Source organism: Carassius carassius, chromosome 9 (assembly GCF_963082965.1).
Source record: "Carassius carassius chromosome 9, fCarCar2.1, whole genome shotgun sequence".
Lineage (NCBI taxonomy): Eukaryota > Metazoa > Chordata > Actinopteri > Cypriniformes > Cyprinidae > Carassius > Carassius carassius.
The window spans coordinates 6,648,453-6,665,599 of NC_081763.1; the positions used below are offsets into that span (position 1 = coordinate 6,648,453).

The 17,147-nt window shown below is 35.7% G+C and overlaps 1 protein-coding gene across 1 annotated transcript in view; it reads right to left on the reverse strand.

The window, feature by feature from the left end:
• Positions 1-771: 771 nt before the first annotated feature.
• Positions 772-17,147, reverse strand: part of LOC132148810 (alpha-1,6-mannosylglycoprotein 6-beta-N-acetylglucosaminyltransferase B-like) — a 118,534-nt gene continuing 102,158 nt past the window's right edge. The window contains exons 10-17 of the mRNA XM_059557528.1: positions 15,258-15,391; positions 11,116-11,246; positions 6,516-6,671; positions 5,844-5,990; positions 5,163-5,279; positions 4,799-4,873; positions 2,324-2,595; positions 772-1,471 (exon numbers count right to left, since the gene is read on the reverse strand). Coding sequence (XP_059413511.1) covers positions 1,273-1,471; positions 2,324-2,595; positions 4,799-4,873; positions 5,163-5,279; positions 5,844-5,990; positions 6,516-6,671; positions 11,116-11,246; positions 15,258-15,391 — 1,231 coding nt within the window. The 3' untranslated portion in view covers positions 772-1,272. The remainder of the gene's footprint in view (positions 1,472-2,323; positions 2,596-4,798; positions 4,874-5,162; positions 5,280-5,843; positions 5,991-6,515; positions 6,672-11,115; positions 11,247-15,257; positions 15,392-17,147) is intronic.

Here is a 17,147-nt window from a genome sequence, read left to right on the forward strand (position 1 = left end):
ATATATTACACATTTTTTTTTTTCAAGTGTAGAGTTTTTTTTTTTTCACAGCAGATAAATTAATTCCATATGAACCCATAAGTCAACATGAAACCAAAAGTGACCCTAATTAATAATATGCACAGCTGGTGATATAATACATGTTAAGAAAATGCTCTCTGTAATCTTTCATCAGTACGCCTCTGAAACGACGTATGCCCAGATTGAAGTGCTAGGCAGCAGCAACCATGTGGACCCAAAGTTGCATAGAAACTACTGCTAATACATCATTTCCTGTGTGCCAGTTTATTTTTCTTCACCTAAACAACAGAAGTGTTGATATAAATGTTCCTCCTTGAAACTCAAAATCTAAATTCAAATCTACTCCAGTTTGTTTGAGAGGATTCATTTTAACCGGGAGTCAAGTAGATATTATTTACTGTTTCAGGCTACTGTTGTTGGTAATGCAGGTAAACTTGGTGAATTCTGTTTAAAAAGCCTCCTCAAAATGATATGACCGAGGTTTTTCAGTAGGACAGTATTTCTTTACAAGCCACTGCAATCTCAGTTCTGAGTCTACTGCGTGATTGCGTTCTCCAAAATATAGCACATTAAAATGGATTGTGTATATGTATGCATTATTGTGTATACTGATGATGATGCATTTTTGAATGCATCACCTTGATGGAAAATCACAAGTGGGTATGTTGTATTTTAAGTCGTAGAATAACTCATTAAAGTATCTTGAGTTTTACCTTATTGCATACATTTAACTAAAAATCTTTTGAAAAAAAATCCAGTTAGGTGCATTTTGTTTCTGGGTTTTGGCCTACAAAAATACATCATCCTACAGCTCTCTGCAATCTTTCATGTTGACTTTAAAATTCATGTACAGTTCTGGCACTTCTAGCATTCCCAAAGCTACAGCTTCTAGAGTCTGACCTGCATCACAAAGGAGCTCCAAACTCAAAACTGTATTTTGCATTTATTTTCTGCTCACGTCGTCCAAACTTGAAACAAACAGCAGCTGAGCTCTTTTAGATAGACTCCATTAGATGGTGAACCTAACATCTTGCTTACCATCACTAGCTGACCTGGAGGCAAAGTTCTGCTTTGGATCAAAGTAACCGAGAGTGAGGACACTTCTCTGGATGCATCTTCAAGCTTGACATCAACGACCTCAGTCCAATGATTCCCTTGAACGCTTTGATAACGGCGTTCTGGGGACATGTTTGGCTGTCTAGGACTGGCCTCGGTTTACCATAGACATCCCCAGAGGTCTATGGTGAAAGCTCAAAGACAGTCCCTGCACAGCGCCACCTGGCCGTGAATGTAGTCTCTGCACGGGCAAAGACGCTGGTGTTTGGCACTGACTCCGGCGCAACTGAACAGCAGCGGCTCCTTCTGCTGGAAACACTCTCTCCTGTCCACATGTACGGCTGGAAACACATGGTTCTTCTCTGCTTCTAAAGACTCGCACTGAGAGTTAAGCCTGAAAAAGCACACATTCACGTTAATTATCTGTTTCTACAGCACTGTAAGGGGGTGGGGGGGTTCAGTACAGCACAGTGAAGAGAGAACAATGGTTGTTCATTTTTACAGCAGTCTTTGTTATGTAAATATTTTTTTTTTTCATTCTTTTTCTTAACAGGGATTTGAGATCAGCTGTGAACCATCTAGCTGTGAGATGAATCAAACGATTACAAGCTTTAATATAACGCAAAAAAGTTAAATTAAAATGTAAAAAAAAAAAAAAAAATTCAAAAGGCACAAGAATCCCAACTGAAAAAAACTAATAATAATAATGATGATATTGATTGCTTTTAAGTATAGAAAATGTACATATCAAGTTAATTGCAAGTCGAAATTATACTGTCTGTTTTGAAGCCTTGAAAATGTTATATCGCTAAAACCATACCTTCTTGCTAATATATCATAATCATATTTATTAATGGCTATACCTTTAAAAAGTACAAAGCATTTTAGATTGTGATTGGCTACAACTTTGTCTGCTTGGCTAAATTATAAAAGTGTCCATCAGAATCTACCAACCTCCGTTTCATCAGTTGAACACATATCAACAGAAAATGTAATTTAATTAAATGTATTAAAGTGCATTATACCTTTTAAAGGGGTGAATATTAATTATACAAGTATCATAATATGTTAAATAAGGATTACAGTGTGTATTATACAGGTTTCACACAAAGTGTCCCTCGACAAATCAATGTCATAACTCCATATTAACTGCGATGATGGTTGCACAATGAACAAATAAATAAATAAAAGAACAAACACATGAATGCAAAACGTGCAAAATCCAGAAATGCCGTGTGTCTCTCACCCATTGAAGGCCTCTATATTGTTGATGAAAGGAAAGAAAGCTGGCTCGCAGATTAGACCGGCATCCTGGCAGGTTTTCACACAGGACGAGTCCTCTGGAGACAGGAAGAGCCGGAGGGCGCTGAGGGGCGGCCAGCAGGCCGGAGCAGTGATGTTGGGAGCCCAGATTAAAGCTGTGGAGTTGGGCAGCTGCAGGAAAGGACTGGGTGGATTCCCAAGCCATGATCGGGAATCATTGGCTGTAGGGAATGGACTGATGCTGCGACAGAAGTCCTGCAAGAAACGCATACTGAATGTGACTATGACTGAAACATCTTCGTAAGGGAGCCTTATGATAGCTTGCCACTGATAGAAAATTCAAATAATGTGCACTGCTGTTTTACAACAATTTTGAAATGCTTCATCCAATCAATTGTCATCAGAATTTAAAGTCAAAATTGTTTTGGGAAAATAATAATAACAAGATTATAAGTAAAAAAAAAATAGCTGAAGGTTTCCCGCAAAAGATCAGCTTTTTTTTTTTTTTTTTTTGAATAAATGATCACAAAAGCATGTTTAAGTCAAAATAAAGACAGCAAGAAACTGAAAATGAGGTTTATTTTTAGGACCATTAACAACTGTACTGTGATATTTTCTTGACAATTAACAATTAAAATTTGAGAGTTTCTTTTTAATTAATATTACAAAAATAGATAAATAATATACTGCATAACAATGCAAAGGCTTTAATACTAATCAGACAGTAGTTTTAATAATGAAACATTAACAGCACTGGTGTGGATGCTAAAATCGTTAATATAGTTATCTTTATAATTATATATCTTGGGGCCTATAGTCTGTTTACGTAATTGAAAAAAGCGGTATCATATACTTTTCTAGTGTCATAGCAATAAATGCATCACATTTTTAATAAAGACTTTTGCTTTATAACGACTACTCAACATTTTTCCAATTAATTATGTATTGTTTAATTAACTCTCAAAAATGAATACTCCCTAAGGCTCTTTTTTAAAAAAGACCCAATAATGCCTGTAGTTCAAAGGAGCCATTTCAGTATTATTTTCAGGTTTGAGCTCAAAAAAGTGTGTCTGTGTGTTAAAGGTGTTGAACAAAGCATTCAGGGTTGTTCAGGCTCTCAGAAGAGTGCGTTTCACTTTATGTGCTCACCTCAAATCCCAGAGGCAACTGACTAGCAAGCTCAGCATATATGTAGTTCCCATCATAGGCAAAAATATGCTTACGCTTCTTCTCTTACATTTTTGTCAACGTGTGCATGTGTGTGCAACACAGATCATAGACTTGCACTGCTCCCATTTCATACACTATCTGTCCTAAACAGCATACAGCATAAATACATGTGTGTCCTGAATCAGAGTAAAATAATAATATTAAAGGTTCTTACATGACAGCCTTGCCAGGGATGTGTTTCCCCCAAACAATTGAGCTATTTTGAAAATGCATGGTTGTGCTTTTTTTTCTTCCTCTGTGTGCATGTGTGTGTGAGTGACAAAAACTATATGTGTAGACTAGGAAAAATTAAGACATGATTTTACCAATGTGTGTTGATCCTAGTAATGAATACCTGGCAACCTAAGTGCCACTTAAAGAGTGATTGAAAGAGAGACAGACACATGATTGATGTCTCTGAAAAAACAATAAATTATGTGAGTTTAGTCCACACAGGGGATTTTAAGGCAGGTTAATTAAGGCTGCCATCATAAATTAAACTTCACAATGAAGCTTGTGTGCAGACAAAACAAGATAATCTAAAAATGTAAGAGAATTGTATTAAGATGGATGCTATCTACAGTATGTTAAAATACTTGAGGAAGTGCACTCACAATACATATGGAGTAGATTTGAACTTTTAAACTGCTAAATATAAATATACATCTAATAAATGTGTCTATTAGGCACAAAAGTAATGCTTTTCCCTGACAGTCTGCATTTTGAAAAGTGCTATGTAAATAGCCTAAATTGTCAGCTTATCACACTGTGACAGACCAATTAGAAACATTTATTTTAAGGCCCTTCATGGGAATCCTGCAGCTGTCAATGTATTGGACAGGATTAAAAAGGGTTAGTTTTCATACTCTTTTGTGCGGGTTTTTGGTTGGCTTTGGGCTGGAATTCTTTCTGGGACCTGGCAACCCTGCTGAAAGAAACTTTTCCCACTCTGTATCTATGCATGTTGTTGGGCTCTTGTTGTGCCATTTTCTCAACGACTTCATGTTTCTGTTGCTCCAGTGATTAGTGACTAGTCACATGGCATTTTGGCTTGTGTAATTTACTCCAAAATAGACCAGAACTGAGAATCCATTCCCAAAGATGACAGAATTCAAATTGTGTATTTCTGGGGGTTGTTAGCAAATGGCATTAAGGCAAATGGGAACACTAATGGATCATTTTCTTCATAACTATCTATGGTTGTTTATATATGTTTTTCAATAGTAATGGGCCTGAAATGCCTATGTACCTGATGTTGAATGTAAGCGTTCACTCTCTCCAGCATGCCTTCACAAGTGTACTCAGACGGTATAAAGGGCTCCACCTGTGCAAACCGACAAATGACAAAATTCCCAACAGAAACTTGAGACATTTCTGCAATGTATACACCAAACACATGCTGCTCAATGAACTAATGCTTGTCCACGAGATTCATACAATAGAAGCATCTCCAAATCTTCCTCTTCCAACAACTAATCATGTCTGGATGACTGTATGTACATTTCAAGATGAACGGATGGACGGACAGACAGATGGGACAATCTTGTGTATTCTATATACAGGCACGCATCAACCAGTGTAACAGGACTGTAATAAAGAAAACTAAAGCTTACCTTGTCTTTAAGAATATCTTGAACCGCTGTTTCGAATTCTTGAGAGTTGTTGAAGTCTACTGTTATGACGTGGGGTTTGCCAATGTACTGTTCAGTGTACGGGTGCTGAGATGACACCTGATGAGAAGAAGAAGACACGAGTGCTATCTGTCATGAGTGCACTAGACTGATTCTTCCGCTCCAGTTCATTTTCACAGTTCACAGCTCTGAACATCTGCAAAGGATTATATGAACAGCAGGACTGTGTGCCAATCAGAAGTGAATTGAGATTGTGTTTTACATTTTAATACAATTCCCCTTGTACCGAGGGAGCAAATATATGCATACTAGTTTATTATGCATAGTTTGAATTTGAATTTAAGAGAGTGGACTTAAAAGAATACAGTTCACAAAATCACACATTTATAGATAGAACAGATGGGTCTGTTTTTTGTGGTGGAAAACAAGATTTCATAGACTGTATAGACTAAACTTTTAGTTTGGAGAAATGTGTTTAGAAATCAGGAATAAACACATATTTCAAAAAGTCAAGATTATTTATATTATGTAATCATTTGTTAAAAACCAAAGATGGACTAATGAGAGATTTTTGACATCTTTGAATTTTAAATCAGTAATTTCTTCTTGCATAATGGCCCGTCTTTAAATTGATGAGGGATATAGTGAGCGGAGTGCACGTACCTCTCTGGATGTGGGCTTGCCTCTGAAGAACTCATGGTTGAGGGAGCTGCGAGGGGGGCTGAACTTTGGCTGCAGGAACACACAGCCATTGGCTATTGCCTCTAAAGGGGCGGGACCTTCATAGGGAAAGCCAAACCCCAGGAAGAGCTGAGAGAAAATTGATGTTTAGGATTGTTAGGGTTGTTAACTGATTATAAGTTTAATCAACTTGCTGCATATTATCATTAATCAAAACACAGTTAAAAAACATGTATGGATATTTGATGAACAGTACATACAGAAATTGCCTTAAACTGATTACATGTAATCTGGATTAAATCAGATTCCAAAAATTAAGTACTTGCAATTTGATAGTATTATGTTTTAAAACACTCATAATCAGATTACAATTACTTTTCTTTGGATAATATGATTACATTTTATTCATGTGTCAAACTGACTGCATAAGTGTGGCAACATTATAGTTTTGTGAATTATATGTGTACTAAACATGCTTTTGTAATAACTATTTAGACTGTTAATGTGACTTTGACACAGAAATATACACTGAACAAAATTATGAACACAACAATTTTCGTTTTTGCCCCCATTTTTCATGAGCAGAATGTAACACAAAAGGTCTATTTGCATTAGCGCTTAGATGTGAAAGTGCTCCATACTAACAGTTCCTACCTTAGCCTTCCTCAGAAGCTGCTGTAGTTCCTGTTGGGGCAGTAAGCCATGGTTCCTGATGAACGCAGGCACCTCAGGGGGCCGCTGGGCTTCATAGTACACTGTCCCGTGGATGTCCATGTAACGGTGTAAGATGCTCAGCAGCTTCTCCTTACCCTGCAGAAGCATACAAATCGAGAAGCAGATGAGAATGAACCCTACACAAAGACTAGTGTGTCTCTTGATCCCTTTTATTTATGAGAAGTATGTACTATTGAGTTTGTAAAGCAGCACAATAAAGAGCAAAATATGTGCATTGCATGCAATTGTCGCTTTATCATTATTTTAACATTGTACTGCCATAGAGAATTATGGAAAGTGTAGTTCAGTCACACACATATGTCGACTTTTCTCAAAATTAATAGTGTTTTCTGGCATGCATTCTTGTGTTTTTATGTGCATCGAAGTGTGAATAGTTCTGTATCTAACTTGAGATCAGCACCATGGACAGCGCACACATAAAAGCACAGGCTACAGATAACAACAGTGAAACTGACTCGCCTCTGCATACAATTACAACACAACAGCAGAACAACATGAGTATTTGCCCTTCACAAAAAAACTAAGAGTCTGATCTGTTGTAGCCAGAACCCCCCACAGCAATAATTAATTCCTGCTGATGTTCAATAAAAAGCCCAGCAGAGCACAACCATTCATTTCTCTGTCTTTGTATGTGCATATGCATGTTTATTTCTGCATTGTATCTGATTAAATTTGACCATGCTGAAAAATGTATGATTACAAAAACTATATAAATGGTGGTGACTTGTAGAGAATTTACACATTGCATTCTAATGACATCAGAACCAACTGGACCATTGACCACAAATGCTAGTTTTATGCATGTAAAAGAGTCCATTCTGGCTCACAGGATAATTCCTAGGAAAATATTAAAAGTAAAAATGCCAAACCACGTCAGCACCTCTTTATTAAACTGGCAAGATATACTGAAAATATTATATCTTATTGCTCACATCTTTAATTACTCATGACTAAAGTCAATTTCACAATCGTCTCCACTGAGAGATAATTATGTTTCATATATTAATACTGATTTGAAGCTGTCAAGAATTTGACTGAGAAACATGTAATTAAAATTAGCTATCGTCTTCATTTTTTCCCCTAGTGGCTTATTAAACTATATATATATATATATATATATATATATATATATCTAAATAAAGTAAATAAAAAACAGCCAGCTTAATTCTTCACACATACACTATATATATATATATATATATATAGTGTGTGTGTGAAGAATTAAGCTTGCTTTTCTCTTCAATTCTTTTTTTGTAAACAAAAATAAACAGTAGAATAATAATAATAATAATAATAATAAGAGAAGAAGAAGAAAAAGAAGAAGAAGAAGAAGAAGAAGAAGAAGAAACAAATAATAAGGTGGCGATTTTCGATTTCCAAATTGACCCTTGACCAAAAGTTTTGAAGTTTCTTTCTTCACATCATCACACACAACGTTCTCTGGACAATAATGAAAGTTCACTTAGATGTGTAGTAAAAGAGGATTATGAATTATTTACTTATTTAAATCATTACTTCTTTAATAATTCATACATCTCCTCAGGCAAGTGTTAACACCTAATTTCTTAGATCACACCATTATGAGTTTTGGAGGCAAGCTCCTCCTCTTGAGAATAAAAACACATTTGGCTCTTTTCCTTGCACAGCAAAATAACCGCTGCTTGTTCTATTTGCTCTCTCATGCATATTCTAATAACAGCACACTGGAACTGTAGTTCTTAAAAGTACATCATACAAGCAAAGTGACCGCAAAAGTTCGAAGTTTACCTTCTAGACATTCATGACAATCATTCTTGTGAACCATAATCGTTTCTCCTTTTAGCGGTAATGAACGTTCGATTGAAGAATAAGCGTAACAGACCAGTGCCATTTCAAACAATGGAGTGACATTCAGAAAATCAATGTAGAGCCTCGTTAAGGTTCACATTAAAGATTTCTGTCTGTCTTAGGAAAAGCAGCACTACCTTAATGACATCTCTGTATCGATCTCTGAATGCAAACGTTAGTTAAACAGCACTGAGGTTGAAACATCATTATAGAAATCTTTTAAAATCTATCAATCTAAATTAAACAAATTAACGCTTCTTTGTGAATCAGCAAGTTCATTTATATAAAATGATTACATAAATTATTAATTCCAGTGCCGCTTCCAGAATCTAAATCGAATCTTCTTTAAAAAAAATAATAAAAAATGTTTTATGCATTTGCTTGTGCAGACATACTACAAATCTTGCGATGTAAAACTAGCTCCCTAATCTAGGTGCGCTCTGATTGGCCAGGTATCCAGTGCTTTGTGATTGGCCAGATACCTCAAGCATGTGACGGAAATGTTATGCCTCTTACCATACTGTCATGACCGGTGTGATGAGACAAAAAAACATTTAAAACCATTATAAACGAGGGATTTGTTGCATCCAGTTGGGAAATAATTACAGATTATAATTATTTATACTGTCTTTTAAGCATTGCATTGCATCGCACCATGTAAACATAAAACCATGTCTGCATTTGTGATTTGAGAAACGACAAACAACAAGCTCTACTCTGCACTGCTTAAAACTCATGTTTGAATCATCAGTGGCAAATCTTTTATATATATAAACGTACTTACAGACTGTGAGTCAGAACAACTGTCAATTTAGAATTCTCTCCCAGGATCAGGAAACAGTCCTCCATAAAATGTGCTGCACACATTTGGGTTTAAATGTTCTGGAACAGTGTTGTAAATACAACTTAACCACTGACAGTAAACACTGAACATTTGGGCAGTTTTATGCAAATCTTCCCACATCAAGACGTAGACATGTGTTGGTGTGTTTAAACAAGGCAGTTTAGAAGGCATGGACAAGTCTGAACTTTTATAAAGGATAGCTCTTTGGGTTTGAGACTTTAAGGATCTTATCTATACTTGAACAGCTTGTAACACTCCCAAAAGGAAGGAAAACTTGGAATCGCATCATGTGACCCCTTTAATGATTACAAGTTACTAAAAATCTCTAATCGTAAGTATAAAGCTTGACTGTATAATACAGGCCACACTACTGATTCCCCAAATCCTGTGTCTTGAGTGATCAGACAATTTTCGGCTGGTGTACGATAAACTAGGTGAACAAATCCCATAGATTTGCGATGAAGAAGGGATCTGAGCCCAGAATATGATCTATGATATAAGAATCTTTGGGGGATATATAAGCATCTTGGGGTTTGGGCTTTCCGGACTGAGAATGAGGATTACCAGCCTTAGCAGAGGAAAATAAAAGGAATGCATCAATACACATTTTCATTTCATACTACATTATAATGACATACCAACTGTCACACACACATCAGTTGAGCTTTTACCTAGAAATTCAGAGAATCATAACTGTACACAGCACAACTTTTTCCAATATTTGACACTGAATACTGGAATATCATATTGATATATTTGAAAATATATAAATTTAGGAAAAACATTTAACTATATTACTATATTTACTGTACAAACAAATGTACAAAACTTCACTGTACTTTTCCAGGCCAGGAAGTTAAATGCCTCCCTTGTACTTTCAGGTTTTTCCGTGGCCATGAGAACCCTTCTCTTCCATACACTGCTGAAATGATTGTCACGCTCTGACTTGGAGCTGTAAGTGAGCCAAGACGGTCGACAAGAGACCAAAAAATAAATTAGAAGGGGGGGGAAATGGCGGACAAAGGAGCAATGATTGTCTTTCCAATCTCTAAGCGTACAGTTGTAGCGCTGGGCTGAGTGACACATGCACAATGAGAGCGAGTGGGCTGCCGTTTGGCTCGGAGGGAACTGTCAGTGTTTAGGGACTCCAGAGCACAGATAGCTTTTAAATGGCAACCTGTCGAGCAAAACATACACAACAATGCACAGCTCAAGCAGCACAGAGACACAATAATACAGTGCTGAAAAACACAGCGTTAAACATGGCAGTCAAAACATTCAGGTTAAACGTGGAGACTTCATTCTTCAAATACTTGGAGCTTTTCAGTGGCTCCTGGGGTACATTTTACACTCATCAAAACCAATCTCTGCTCCCAAACGCCTGCCGGTTTGAACACACTTTCTGATTAAAGCCTGCTACTTGTCAAGTTTTTATTTATTTATTTATATATTTTATTGGAGGACGGGTGGGTGCATTTTCCTCCGGCGATGTTCACAGCCTGTCTCTCTCGATGCTGCAGAATGTTTGCTTTCATCCTGCTTTGAAGCGTGTTAAAGCAGCCTGATGTTATTTGCTGTCAGCACATCCAAACGCCACTTTAGCACAATCAGTGTGCCCAACAAGCCATGATAGGAGCCAGGCAATCAATCTCTGTATGTTCTGACAGTTACACAGACTGAAGCAAGTCTACAGCAGCGACACAACAGTGTTTTTGAATGCTGAGCAAGGCTGGCAGTACATACTGTAGAAAAGTGTCAGAATTCTGCTAATTCTGCTGTTTCTGCTAACCAATCAGGAAACAGTCAACCTTTGATTTGACGGTTGTTATTGGACACACACATTCTTACCTTCCACATACTGGCCTCTTTGCCATAAACCACAGCCATGTTGTTGACTTTGTCCCTCTGTATCATCAATCTTTCAGTCTGGTTTAGTTCCTCTGTCACAAAACCCATGAAAGAGTTATCAGGAGTGTGTGCTGCAGAAAAAAAAAATATATATATATTTTTAAATTTCATATATACAGTTCTTTACGAGATCACCGCAATGGCTCTATTATATTCATTTTAATGTTGCAAAGAGAAGCAGTGGACAGAATCATTTCATGAATGCTCATAAAATGTAAGTTTGACTGCTGAATGTAAGGTAGTAAACAGCAGAATGACTTTGTAGATTTAAAAATAATCCATATAACATCTATGAATTTTTATCTTCTGGCTCTTTTTAAATTGTATGCACAGTAAGACTGAGTAAAAGGACTTGAGAAAGTTTGATTTCATGTTTGTTTTAAACTGTTAAACTGTATTGTTTCTGACCAGCCCTTCAACCCAAACCAGCAGGTCCACGACTTAACGACCTGTAACGGTAGTAGTTTTTTTTTTTTTTTTTAAGTGGAAATCAGTTTACTAAATAAAGCTCTCAAGCATTTAGACCATTAAAAAAATATTTATTTTATTTTATTAATTATCGACTCACAAACCTTCTGCATTTGTTGAATTGAGCCCATTTTGTGAAACCCTTGTTAAATGTAATAATTTATATATATATATATATATATATATATATATATATAGGTGTGTGTGTGTGTGTGTGTGTGTGTGTTTATATGTTCGTTATCTTTATCTTTCCTTTTCTTTTCTTTTTTTCTCAATATAGTATGTTTCATGGTAAAAAAAATAAATAAATAGGGATGCACCGAATCTTTTGATGGGGTTCGGTTTCGGCCGAGCCTTAGGTTTTTTTCCGCTGAACCAAACCCTAGGCTTGCGCTATGCTGGTCGAGCCTGAGGAGAAACACGGCCCGACAGTTTGCACTAAACAACACTGTTCAGGAATGTGGAGCGGCTGGGATGATCTGTACCGTAGCAATACAGAGCCAGTCACATCGGGTTCTGACGTTAGATGTTTTTTTCTGTGAGCCTTTGATTCCTCTTAGAGAAGATCCTCTTCAGTGGTGGAAGACAAAGCAGCAGCGATTTCCACTGCTGGCAAAAACGGCAAAGATCTACCTCTGTGCGCCACCAACCTCTGTGCCCAGTGAAAGACTTTTCAGTACTGCTGGGGATATTCATTCCCAAACTCGCAACACTGTCACCTGTTAATGCAGAGCGTCTTGTTTTTTTTTAAAGGAAATTCTCATTTCATGTGAAAGGTTAGAGGTTTTACGTTAATTTAATTATGATGCAGGAGATGTGTGTGATCTTCCATAATATTTTTCGTAATATTTGGCTACTGTTCTAATATTAGCCTAGCCTACTGTTATAAACAAACACTAAACAGCCTACTACCCATGTTTATTGAGTAAATGTTTAATAAGATTAATTTCAGTTAAGTCACCAAACATATTCTGATTTAAATTTCAATGATTTGCTTTGGTGCACTTTTATTGAAAGGTTTTGGTTTGTACTTGGGTACACATAGGCTTATGGTAATTGTCAAAATAGTTTTTCCCACTTCATCCTGGCAAAATGTTGCCTATTCTTTTCTTTTTTTTCAGTTAAAATAAAACAAAAATGAAAAATGAAAAATACACTGCTGTGGACGTTGTTTACTTCATTAATGTGTTTTACTGTGTTAATGGAATAAGGATGCGAGTAGGATTCGGCCGAATCTTAAACAGTGGATCCGGTATTCAACCTAACCCAAAAAATCTGGATTTGGTGCATCCCTAAAAATAAAAATAAATAAATAAATACAAATCATCATCAATTCATCATCCTGTAGGGCATCAGGCCAATTCAATTCAAATTCACACTCATAAAGTGAAAAGGAACAAATTGCTAAATTCTGAATATAATCCAAACTTGTGTTCTGTCAATGTATTTAAATGAGGAGCAGTGCTTCAGAGTGTGGAGATGCAGATTTGTGCATATGCTGCACAGACCCAAACACTCTCCAGCTCCGACAACATCTGCTGCTCTTCTCCTGCTTACAGATGCTCTGCGTCTACAGCATCTGCTACCTAAACACTAAACACTCAGCCAGACGTGTTTACTGTTCTCGTTTTCTCTGCTGTGATTACTAAAAGACTTTCAAAATGCAGCCTGATAAATGCATTAGAGAAACTACAACATAGCCCTTTGATAAAGAAGTTACAAGCTAGTAATAAGAATTAGGTAACTAAACTACTTGGTTAAAGCAATATATTTGGTAACACCTTTATTTTATGGTGTCCTTGGTACGTTACATGTTCTTTACTGTACTTACAAAAGCTACACATTACAGTTTATCCACATCAACTCTGGGGACCCACCGGTGGGTCCAATATTGCATATGCCTAATTCTCAAAAAATCAAAATAACAGCTCAAGTGGTTATAAAGTTTTCAATATGTATATTTTTCTTACACAAACACATCACTTTCATTTCAGAAGGCCTTTATTAACCCTCCTGAGTCATGTGGAGCACTGTTTATGATGGATGGATGCACTTTTTTGGGCTTCAAAATCTCGGATCCCATTCACTGCCATTATAAAGCTTGGAACAGCCAAGACATTTATTTAGTTATTTATTTTTAAATATAACTCCAATTACATTTTCCTGAAAGAAGAAAGTCACATATACACCTAGAATGGCTTGAGGGTGAGTAAATCATGGGATTATTTTAACTTTGGGGTGAACTATCCCTTTAATAACTGTATAATTATATGCATTTAACCCTTTAGGAAACCATATTCCTAATCCTATAGAATCCTATACACTTTAAAATAAAGTGTAACCAAACTTTTTTATTTGTGTTAATATGTATTACACACACACACACACACACACACACACACACACACACACACACACACACACACACACAAATAGCATGACTTTACAGGACTAAAAAGTTTATTATTATTATTATTTTAAAATATATTACTGTTTACATTTACTGAGAAATGAATTCATGCTGGATCAATGTGTTTGTAATTTTTTTTTGTTTTCGTTTTTTTTTTTCTTTTTTTTTTTTACAAATGACTGTGAATGAAGAGTAGAATGATAATAATGATAATGATAGAATATAATTTTCTGCTGTTGTTTTATTGTGAATTCACATTATAAAGTTGCCTTTACCAGTGCCACTGTGAGAAATGCAGTTGTTTACTACTGGAATTGTTTTGAAATCACCATAGTAGTGATTGGTGGTCCCATTGTTTTGGGCTCTGTGACCTTGCATATTCATATTGAAACTTCTAGTCATGTCTGAAGTGTGTCGAATGAAAACATTATATATTGTATTCCCCATAGTCATGATTAGTGGTCAACCGATATATCGCCAAGGCCGATATTAATTATTAATGTGGTAAAATGTTATGTAATGAGTGGTTTGACTGCAATGTATCCCTTAAATGTTTGTCTAGTTTGAACTTGCCGCTTACTAACAAATTCTGTCTTCACGGAAGCTTTGCGTGGAAATATTTCATCTCAAATCAATTTTTTTTTTGTGTGTCAAATTATTTACATATTGCAGAATAACCCCCTACAGAGTGATCAGTACCCTGACGTGAAGCAGATAACCAGCTGGATGTACAAAATACCTTATTTACAAAGCATATATTAATAAGCATGTCCTTATTGTAGATCCCTTAACCCTCGTTGACTTGATTGCAAATAAATGCACAGACACTATTTAACTGAACAGAGATGACATAACTGAATCCAATGATGAACTGCCTTTAACTATCATTTTTGCATTATTGACACTGTTTTCCTAATGAATGTTGTTCAGTTGCTTTGACGCAATGTATTTTGTTTAAAGCGCTATATAAATAAAGGTGACATTGACATTGAACCCTTTCCAATACCTGAACATAACTAGCTTGCTTACTATCAATGAGCAGCAGATCAGAAGTTTGAGGCAACAGTTAACAGTGAATATGTCTTCTGATCTAAAGTATTACCAAAATTTCAAATATGGGCAAAGCCAAATTCTGCTGTAAAGCAGCTCTAACAGGACAATTGTGTGATCAGCTCTAGCCAGTGATAAGCAGTCACAGACTTACGGAACATGGTCATGTATTGTTTGCAGTTGAGATTCCAGTAGCCCCAGTTGGTCCTGAAGCCGTTCAGTGTGGCGTACTCCTCATTATTGTACGCTGGCTCCGTCCCAAAGGTGTCGATCACACGGATGTGACACCTACACAGAAAAACAAGTGTTTTTTTTTCTTTCTTCACTTTAGTCAGAGTTCTGATTTTTTGTGGTGATGCACAGACCAGCTAATATGCTCACACATGCTATTCCACCTAGCAAAACGACGTGTGTCTGGCAAATGTGATTAAAAACATTAACATTAAGCTTTCCATTCAAATCTTAGTTTCCCTATTTTTTTTTTCATGCAGCACATATGTATTTGTTTTGCAAATCATTCATACTACTCTCTCTATATTTTTTATTTCATAAAATGAAAGTGAATGGTAACCAGGGGTAGACAGGCTCCAAAATGAAAAGCACCACAGCAGCAGATCATTTGATGCACAAGTCAAATGGATTACTGCTGTGGTGCTTTTTCATTTCCAAGTCTTCTGAGACCATATGATAACTTTGAGTAAATCTCTTTCCATTCTAGATATCACTCTCATTAATGGGATTAAATATGCAATGATATATGACTGAATATACAGTGGATATAATTACCAGTACATAATCAGACTACACTACAAGACTCCTGAAATATGAATAGATTTCAAAATACTAGCCATCACACATTTGCTGACTTATTAAATAAACTGTTAAAGAAAAATAAGGGAATCACACACAACATGACTGTTATGTTGTTGCGAACACAACAAACCCTTGTGAACATTATACACATTAGCACACTCTTAACTAATTATTAAAGAAGTACTCTAACATAGAGCACAGGTACCTGATTATGATTTGAACTGCAGTGTGTTATTCAATTTTACATTTAAATTTAATATATTAATAATATAATATACAATATTTGATACTTCAACATTACAAAAGTGAAATTACAAATCTATTTAAATACACTACTTACAAGTTTAAATAGAAAAGACATTAAAGTATATTTTATTTTATCAAAAATCCTTTAACCATATTTCAAAGACAAATACATTTTTTAATTACACATAAAGATGTTTACTGACTAAAGTTAGCTGAACTAAAGTTCAGCTAACTGCATTTTATATCAAGGTTAACAATAATATATTTTCATTTTATTGCAATTAAGTCTTTTTACCCTGTTTGCATAATGAAATTATAGAGTAAGTTTGTGTAATTGTATGAAAATAGCTATGTGAAGATTGTTCAATTATTTCGTAATTTTGTGACACTTGGAAAGCAAACAATAGCATTCAGATTTGGACCGCTGTAAACACTGCAGTGCAATAAAAAAATAAAAATAAAAAGAAACCCTACGGGGTTGATTTATTACACAAAAGACAAATCAGTCTCATTCTCTCCCAGAGTGAAATATAGCAACATACTGTATTTTACAGTTGACAAATGAGAAATGGCCTCTAATTGATCTTCCAATAATTTTAATACATTATGCATGTGACGGTCTTGGTGTGAGCGATGAGACATAAATATTATCCATTATTTATGAGTTAAATTTCTGGAGTATTATGCTGTACTCATCATTGTTTTATGTATCTGAGTTCATCTCTATTCATTTTTGAACTCACTGATTGAGTTCTGAGAATTCACAGTGAGATTGCTGGCATGACCAAGTCAATAAAGACTCAGAATCCATTATAAAGCACATGATAGAGCGCCTTGAAGACCCAATGAAATCAAACTTCAAGTTTAGTCACTTTTTTCTAAAAGTCAGGCAAAGAAATATCTTTATTTTTAGAAGCCAGAGGTTCAGAAATCAGAAAGGCACCTCAGTATGTTTTTTTTTTTTTTGGACGAGAGTCTCAAACTG